Here is a 9,420-nt window from a genome sequence, read left to right as displayed (position 1 = left end):
CGTTAAGGCACACTACGTATGTAGTGTGCCTCTAGGTTGGAGTACATTCAGTGGATGAGTTGGATCTCATTGTCGGATTGTTCATCTATTGGATTTAGTTGAGGTAAGACCTAAAGGATTAATCTTTATAATTGTCTAATAGTGTCTGTGCTAGTCTATCAGCTCTTCTTGTATTCTCTTGTTTAATTATTTCTAGAAACAAACCAAAATCTCCCCCACCCTCCCTAATGGATGCTTCAGTAAACTAAACTAAGCAGCTCGTCCATTCTTTGATTAGCAATTAGTCCACATCTTTCATCAAGAACTTTAGTTTTCTTTCATTCGCTTATCATCCTCTTCTCATGTAACTTATCTAGATCTACTAATGTATTTAGATCAAGCCTCTCCTAGTATACATTCTGTCATTACTCTATAAAAATATCAGATCTAAATGTACCTATTAATGATACAAATTCAGTGATTAGTGCATGTGTTATTATGTTAATATCAACCATACCTTCTTCAATCTCTCTCGACTGATACTAGCAGTAGAGGAGCTTGAGCTAGTGGTGTTTTCTGAGCCATTTTTTGCAAAAACCATGGACCACAATAGCCGTTTGCTTTTTCTCGAAACTTGGCTAATTATAAAAAATGCTCATAACTCAGTCAAAAACAGCTCAAACTTTCTACATGTAGCAAAGGACATTATAAAATGAAATAAAATTGGGCTGATTTTAGAGCAATTTTTGGGAAAGCAATGGAAAGCAAAGGAAGAGAAAGGAATGGGTAAAATAGCAAAGCAAATTAAGTGGAATAAATTGCTTATTGATAATCAATAAGAAATTCATTCCACTTACTTAATAATTACAATTCCCTTCCACTATATAATAATAATTACCAAAAAAGACACTGAAATAATAATCTTCGAAACACAATTTTATAAAGTTACGACATGCCAAACAAGCCTCTTTGGACCACATTTCAATATCAATGTTACCTATATAGTCTTGCTGCCTCCCAATGACTGTAGGCGGAGGGTTGAGCTGATATAATTAGCTGATTAATATCTAGCTAGACTAAATATTATCCAGTGTGGTTTGTAATAGGGAGAGGAGGGACCAGCATACACTAATACAGCTGGTATATATAACTACCTTTTCTTTAGGGGGCTCTGTTACTACTGTTAAGAAGAACGACTTGCTCCGTTGGTATATACTCTGTATAATTAAGCCAAATGCCTTCGCATGGACAATAAATCAATAATTCATGCAATATCTTATTAAGGGTATAGGGCTTTTATTATGGCATTTGCATACAAAGTTATGTTTCAGAAACACTTTCTTTTCAATAGAACAATTAAAAACACAAAAATTTTGAAATAAACAGGCATAAAAAAATCACACAAACAATGTATTAAAGTCATATTCAAAGCACATGCACAAAACCTAATAAATTATTCAATGCAGCAGTTGATTATGAGTAGAATAAATCTGTTTCACTCTATATAATGGTATCACAAAATGTTGGTAACAAATGAAATTAGTTAACTTACATTGTAATTCATTCACTATATTAGTGATTGGTATCTCTCCAACATCTTTCAATGCTGAGCACACATCATTTAGATATGTCTCAGGATTAGCATGGGCATCAAGAGTATTCTGCATTGCATGTACTAGCTTGGCAGCTTTTTTTGAATCAATATCACGACCATTAATCATTTCATCATGTAGCTCCTGTGCTATCAGCCTCCTTGCATTAAGTTTCCCTGACACTGTAGTCAGACAAGATGATATGGAGCCTACAAGTCTATCAGAAACTCTTCTAAACCGGTCTGAAGCACCTAAATTGTATGAGATTAATAAGTGCCAGTGATACATAATTCAAAGCATTATTTGTTATAACCTTATATTAGACTGCTGTGTGTAATAATAATTATTTTTCTATGGCTGAAAACTTTTGTGAGGAATTAATTTTTGTGGTTACCGGTATGTGAATATGATTTAAATCCCGCACAAGTTTTGACACATGACGTCACAGCATAGGTATAGGAATAAACTTTGCATTGGGGACAATTCCACAAATGTTGCATGGATATTATAATGAATGTGTTTTTTAATATCAAATAGATTATCAGTTGCAATTATAGAGAATTTTATTTAGCAGTATTGTACTTAGTTTATTAGGGTTTGTCCTAGGTGCCACAGTTGGAGGGTATGAAGAAACTTGAGGTGTAGCAGTTGTGCCGTCTATTAAAAAATAAAGTGTTTAGAAGGATCATAATGGAATGTGTTTTACTTGATATACTCTCTCTCATGCTTGCTCCATGTTTTTTCAATGTATCATTTTCTACATCATCAGATTCAAATATCTCACATATCGTAAGTAGACAGGCAGTAGGATCATCACTATCCTTTATCTTGTCTGTGAGCTTAAAAGCCACTTCACTACCTCTTTCAACACCTTGTTTGGTCTTAATGGCTTTAAGTTCTTGTTCTGCAATCAGTCCTTTAGCATATAAAAAAGCAGTGACAATAGTAAAAGGGGGTTCCTTCCCAAGTGTGTTAATAAGCTTTGGTAGTGTCTTTTTAAAGACCTCCTTTGCAGTCTTACCTACAGTGAGTGCAGTGCTAAAAGATACACTTTTATAAAGAGAACTCACTTCCTTCAGCCATACAGCTGGTATCAGCAAATGGGCAGGTTTAGGCTATCACCCAATTCCTTATTAGGAGTTACTATGAATGTAATAGACATTATTTATAGCATGCACTCTACAGTATATAATGTCATTATTCATAAATGGTAATGCTCATTATATCATTGGGAATAAAGTGGCTCAAAAATTGAGCCAAAGTCCCTGTACTATGGTACACGTTATCAAAGAAAATGTCGCCAAAAATGAAAAGGAGAGAATTCTCCATTTATAAAGATTATGGGTAGGACAAATTTTGGATAATTCCTTAGATAATGATAATGCATCATAAAATGCATGCTAAATATGACTACCAGAGACAGGTTCAACACAGATGCATGCTACATAGAACAGCTACACAATGATACATGTAGCAATCCAATTATAAAGAGAATTTAAAGAACATTAATGACTTAGATTTGATTGACATCTCAGGCAGGGCAGGGGAGTGCCAAAGGAAGGAAGGGGAGAAAGGGAGGTATTTGCAAGTAACTTGTATCTGCAGATACAAGTTACAACAATCAGTAGCAGCAGCCAGCAGTGCAGTTGTAGGCTGCTAACCACAGAATCCATACAATACCCACAAAAATGTACGTGAACAAGTACCCTATAGCACTTATATTTCATGGATATAAAATTTCGCGAAATTGTTCCTTCTAACCATTTGCAGATAAAAAATTTTGCGACATCATCAGGTTTTAAATAATAACAATTAATGTAATCATAGTGGGCATGGTGCGCTACAGTCAGTGCAAAGGTAATTTTGATGAAAGATTCGCCTAAGGATCAGGTAGAGGTGAAGTGGTCTGACTAGTAGGAGCAGGATCAATCTTCTTCAAATACCTAAACAAGCCAGCAGTAGACAAAACAAGCTAGCAGTAGAATTTCTTCTTAATGCATGTGCTGTTCTAAATTAAAGGCACGGCTTCTCGTGCACAAGACACCACCTATTTAATTAATAGTAAATTTTCACAGATTAAGGTATTGGAAAATTTTGCCAATCAGCGAAATTTGCAAAATTCATTATCCACAAAATATATGTGTTATATGGTATATGGAAACCAGGGTTAAGGAGGAAGGGCCAAGGGTGTAAAAGATGTGTGTACTCCAAGAGGCCTAGGCTATCATGATTATGATGCTGCTATTTTAACTATCATGACAATATTATTATATCATGATAATATTCCTAAACTAGAGTCGCAGTGAGTAATTAAAGGAAGGTACCCCTTATATACTAGCATAGCCTTACTTCACTGTCCCTACTAAACCAGTATCATGTGAACATGTTTTCAGTACATGCAGTGGGAGTGTTTCTTGTTAAAAATTGGGTTAAATGTACTTTTACAGATTAATATTACATGGATTGATAAGTAGAATGACTGCATTCTATTAAATCATTGTATTTCCACATGTAAACACTGTGGCTAAACTATCATGATACGTTCACTATTGTGATAGTAGAGTTAGTAAATATTGTGACAGTGATATTACTTACTATCGCTCAGGCCTAGTATACAATAGTATTACTGTTTTACTCATAACTTAACTTACTTATTAGGAAACAAGTCGCACATAATGTATTAATATAAACACACAAACATACATGTACACATGTACAACTAAATGCATAAAACAAGTGCATGCATGTACATGTACATGTTTATACTGTATGTACTCTATATAATCTACATGTACATGTATATGTACATACACATAAAATATGCATCATATCAAGAAATGGACAGTTTTTGCAATTAGTTTGGTTCTTAACATAAGAGCTATAATTAGTACTATTATCCCTCTCTCTCGTTTGGTAAGAAACCATACAATATTATTTAGTAATAGAGAATATGCTTAATGATATTCATAATCACTAATTGGTATGTATGAGGTAAATTGACGGACTACCATAACCAGCAGCTGCTACTACAGGATACATGTATAACAAAGATATTGATTTAATGACTGCTGGTATAAAATAATTGTACTTCAACAAATTTGAGTTGCAGACTTCAACTATATACACAGTATAGGGACATCAATAAGTGTCAGAAAATGTAATGAAAATCGGGTGTCATTTAAGCCATTATTTAGAAAAACCATGGGCTATAACCTTGGGTATTTTCAAAAATGCCCGTTTTTAAAATAGTCAAAACTTGAAAATTTAGTATTGGAATCAGCTCAAACTTTCTACACAGCATCAGGATATCAATAAGTATCAGAAAATGTAATAAATTTTGAGGGTCATTTTTAGCCATTTTTTGACAAAATTCTGCCTTATTCTTCACATGCACAATGACACATGATTGAAAATATTTGACATAAACTACATGTACTTATGATCAATAATTAAAAACTGGTCAAACATGTTCCTTCAGTTGTCTTTGGCTTTTGTGTCATCATTGCAATACGACACTCTCTATACCTCCTTCTCTTCTCTCTTTCCCTCTTTTTACTGCTAAAATTAAGTTTCATTAGTACTTGATTAGATATAGCGAACTGTTATCTTCTTCTTGTATGATAGTATCATCATTAACCAGTGATAGCTCCTGCATACATGAACACACACATGCTTGCAAAATTAACAAGACACAGATAAATATACTTATATCCTGAAGAAGCCACACATCAAAGAAAAATGTGGGTGTATATATTGCATATACTCCCTAGGTTTGATATATTACCCTTTGAAGTTTCATATACTCCCTGGTTGTGGTTAACACTATAATTATTATTAATAATAATAACAAAAGAGTAATATAACACAAGTGATTAATATAAGAGTATTGTAAGTCATAAGTGATTATTATGAGAGAGCACTAATAAGTGTAGTCTGCAAAATCCTGATATCCTTCATTGATCCATTGATCCATCAATGATGAGGGTGGAGGCAAATACTGTGGATATGGAGCTGGACTTGCCTGAGCTTTTCCACCACCAAAAACATTCACAGTACAATTGTTGTACTGTACCATTGGTTGTTTGGAAGCTTTAGGAGAAGGATTCTCTTCTATCTTAATAGAAGTACTACATGTAGCTTCGGTCACAGCACATGTTGATATAGGTTCTGGCTTTGGATTGTACCTGTCAGCTTCTCCACTTAGTATACGAGATACAGCCATTTCCTGATCAACCGATGTACGCTCATACTGCCTCAATGACTGTAAACTACGGTGTCCTGTCCTTTCCTGTATTATTCGTTCAGGTACTCCAGCTCTGTATAATGACGTAGCTCCTGCAACTCGTAACGAGTGATTTGTTTTCTTTCCAGATAATCCTGCCTCTGTAGCCATGTCCTTTACCATGTTTCCTAATGTGTTTTTTCCAACTGGAACAGGATAATACCAGGGCTCAGGCCCGTAGCCAGGGGGGGTTCGGGGGGTTCGGACGAACCCCCTGTTGTAGCTGCAAAAAAGTTTTAGATTAGCTCCTGTCATGAAGAACAGCACTGCAAAAGCAGGATTAGCATTTTGGCAACAGCGAGAAGCACAGATAGCCATTTTAGCTGAGTCAGCACATGGCTGAGATGCGTAAATCTCGACCACGCCTACCAACCACGCCCCATTTTGTCAAAATTTTCGCTGCGCGCTTCGCGCGCAGCAATTTTCGAACCCCCTATTTTAAGTTCCTGGCTATGGCCCTGGGGCTTATCCTCTGAAGCAACTGGTGATGGCTTGCAGTAAAAATAATCTTTCTCTATGGCAATAGGGGGGAGTTTCTTAAGGTACATATCCAATAAAAAGACATGGCAACAAATCCCTGCAGCATGATTAGCAACAATTGGAACAGTTTTATGTTCAAGCCTAATTTGAGCTGTTCCCCCAGGTCGATTCTTTGACGATCTCTCCGAGTAAATATAACAATCGGGATTATACAAACGCTTCAATTGGCTTACTCCTAACTCCCTGTGTTCTTGCCCCCCACGAAGACAAAAGCACTTCCCATTATAATAAAATACACAACGAAGTAAACCTTTAGGAGAGTCGATATTTAAAACACCTGTTTCCCAAAGTGTGTCTTCCTCTTCAGAAGTAATAGTTTCAGTGTGAGATGCTTCAGCACCAATGCCACCACTGCGGAGGCTCTTAAAGACATTATTAAGTGTAGCTTGAAATGTAGAAAATGCAGGATCATCTTTGCTGAAGAAGTTAGGATAACTTGGGTTTTCTTGCCTCATATAACGGAGTATTCCAGAGAGAAGTGACTGGATTGTACTAGGTGGATATAGCTCACCGGACTTATTTCGAGTTTCGCTTATATACACACACAGCCATTTATTGAGTAAGTCCTTAGAACAGCTGGGAGTAATTACCTCTTCTGGGCAGGTAGCATCCTCGTTCCTTTTGTTGTACTCGTGAAACCACTCTACAAAATTTGCCATTGCCCATTTGCTAGACTTTTCGGTATTTTTTGTCATTTGTGTCTTCGCCATAGAACTTAAAGCCTCCTCGGACACACTACCAAACCTTTTCTCCTTTCTTTTGCCTTTCAGAGACAGAGAAACCTTGCGCTTCTTGGATGGGTTAGGATCAAACAATGGATCGATGTTTTCTTTCTCTGCCATTTTTCTACACGTGACCACTACTGAGCATGCTCAATAGATTTTTAGACACGTGTTCCATATAAATTCGAGGTGTGGCTTCTTCAGGTAATAAATTTAATATACCACACCGGTTCGGTGTATATGGCTATATACGACCCTCGCCCTCGGGCTCCGCCCTCGGGCTCGGGGCGTATATAAGCCATATACACCTCACCGGTGTGGTATATCATATACTTATACCATGTAGTTACTAAAAATAACATACATGTACAATATTGATATAATGTACAGTATATGTAGTGACCAGTGTGTTTGGAGGTGAGTATCAGTAATGTAATACCTGGGTCCCTTGATATCTGCCCTCAGCTTCACCTCAAGCAGGCATCCCATACACACACAATGAAACTTGCTATAGCTTCCCTTGCCCTTGGTTTCCTATTGCGAAGCACAATAATTGTAATACATCATATTAATACTCTTACTTCTACTGATGCTATAGTTTGTAGATCCTCTGATATGTAGCTGCTCTGAGATGAAGGTCTAGCATATCTAGTAGTATGTACTAATGCCTCTGGACTGGGACTCCTAATTATCATTGAGCTGTAACACTGCTGGTGATCTCTGTACATATACAGAAGAAAAGGAGAGGATTTAGTAATTTAGTGTTTGATGTGTTGGAAGTTTGCATGGCTCTCTTAATTGAAAAATTGTGGCCTTATGAATAATGCATCACTTTAATTTAGCGTCATAAAAATTTCTTTCTAAGTTAAATAAGATTAGTAGAGGCACAACAGGGTTCAGACTAGAAAAAAATCAGAGGTAGTTGGAGACTGATATTGTTCCCTCTAAATTTATGTACACCATGCCTGTCCATTAGACTATAATATTATGCTTAATGTATGGTTATTAAATATATTAATATAAATTGCATGGTCGGTCTAACCGTCAAAGTGATGAACTGGTTGCTCATTTGTTGAAGTGGTTGTCCCAATCACCGCTGACCACCATAGGCAGAACTATGACACAATTAAAAGTGAATTAATACATTATGTGCTAATGATTATACACATATCATAAAGTAAGCACAGATATTGTAATACAAGAAGGAATAATTTCTTCTCCTAGTTATTAGGATATTGCGGTGCTACTGAAGTTATGCTGAATGTAATTCCAGTACACATACCAGTGACTGTATCAGTATAATAACTATAATAATGATTATTAACAATATAAAAGAAATAGTAATTAATAACTAATAAACAACAAGACAATCATTATCCTTAATTATCACAAACATACAAGAATCCATGTTTATCAAATGCTAATTCATAAGGATCATTAAACTGATCAATATTACTGCCTTTACTTCCAAACTTCTTAACAAACACACCATCACTAGTGAAGACTGATATAGGACTATTGCTATGCTCACTAACATACACTAGACAAGTAGCTGCAGTTAGCTTTATAATTTTAATAAAATAAAGTCAATATTATTAATAATAATTTTTAGGCTATGAAAAGTACAAATACAAGTACATATGTTACCTTTTCATCGTTGCCAAAGCGATCATTAATCAAATCATTAAACTTATCCAGTTTCAACAAGCCCATCCCCTCAATATGAACAATTATCAGTTCAGGAATTAGGATACCAATATCACGTAGAATCACACACACACACACACACCAAAACTCTGCTCACCTAATCAATATTTATTAATTAACAACAATAAATATACTTACCAGAAGTAATAAAGTTTTTAATGAGATTATGGAAAGTACAAGATCTTTGATGACATTATTGATATTAGTATTATCTATTGATAGTTGGATGGTGTAATGGTCACCATGACATCAAAAAATTTTTCAAAATTTTCATCTTTAAAAATTTTCTCTTTTTACTCAGTAACACACACAAATGCATGCTCAATTCCTCTCTCTATGTCTCTGTCTCTCTCTCTCTTACTTGCTCTTCACTTGACATGTACAAATTTTCTCAAAAGCCAACTCTTCAAATTTATTGTTTGCAGTTTCAGTCTCTGATGACACACCATCCAAACTACAATGAACTCCCTATCAATAATAATTTTAAAATGATGTAACAAACGAGGCTCCATGCTGAGAAGAGAAGCAGCAAATTTGTAAACACAAACACGCACAAGAGTAACTACTTGTACTAGACAAAGAGGGAAAAGCTTTACTT

At 35.5% G+C, this 9,420-nt stretch overlaps 2 protein-coding genes and 1 long non-coding RNA gene across 3 annotated transcripts; all 3 read right to left on the bottom strand.

Annotated features, from left to right (window-relative positions):
• Nucleotides 1–1,368: 1,368 nt before the first annotated feature.
• LOC109586162 (uncharacterized) lies at nucleotides 1,369–2,727 on the bottom strand. The gene is made up of 5 exons (XM_020002335.1): nucleotides 2,642–2,727; nucleotides 2,278–2,592; nucleotides 2,154–2,228; nucleotides 1,532–1,822; nucleotides 1,369–1,479 (listed from the first exon to the last, which is right to left on the bottom strand). Coding segments are annotated over exons 1-5 (696 nt in total). The 5' UTR covers nucleotides 2,655–2,727; the 3' UTR covers nucleotides 1,369–1,477.
• A 2,763-nt stretch (nucleotides 2,728–5,490) lies between these two features.
• Nucleotides 5,491–7,235, bottom strand: LOC105314405 (uncharacterized). The gene is made up of 2 exons (XM_011408563.1): nucleotides 6,284–7,235; nucleotides 5,491–5,999 (listed from the first exon to the last, which is right to left on the bottom strand). Exons 1-2 carry the CDS (start codon nucleotides 7,233–7,235, stop codon nucleotides 5,491–5,493), a joined length of 1,461 nt encoding a protein of 486 aa, XP_011406865.1.
• Nucleotides 7,236–7,556: 321 nt separating this feature from the next.
• Nucleotides 7,557–8,240, bottom strand: LOC109586165 (uncharacterized). Its single transcript, XR_002186857.1, has 3 exons — nucleotides 8,158–8,240; nucleotides 7,697–7,835; nucleotides 7,557–7,649 (listed from the first exon to the last, which is right to left on the bottom strand). It is a non-coding gene; the product is annotated as an uncharacterized LOC109586165 (long non-coding RNA).
• Nucleotides 8,241–9,420: the final 1,180 nt, after the last annotated feature.

This window comes from Amphimedon queenslandica, unplaced genomic scaffold (assembly GCF_000090795.2).
Source record: "Amphimedon queenslandica unplaced genomic scaffold, v1.1 AMPQUscaffold_12932, whole genome shotgun sequence".
NCBI lineage: Eukaryota > Metazoa > Porifera > Demospongiae > Haplosclerida > Niphatidae > Amphimedon > Amphimedon queenslandica.
This window is presented reverse-complemented; position numbering and strand designations above follow the sequence as displayed.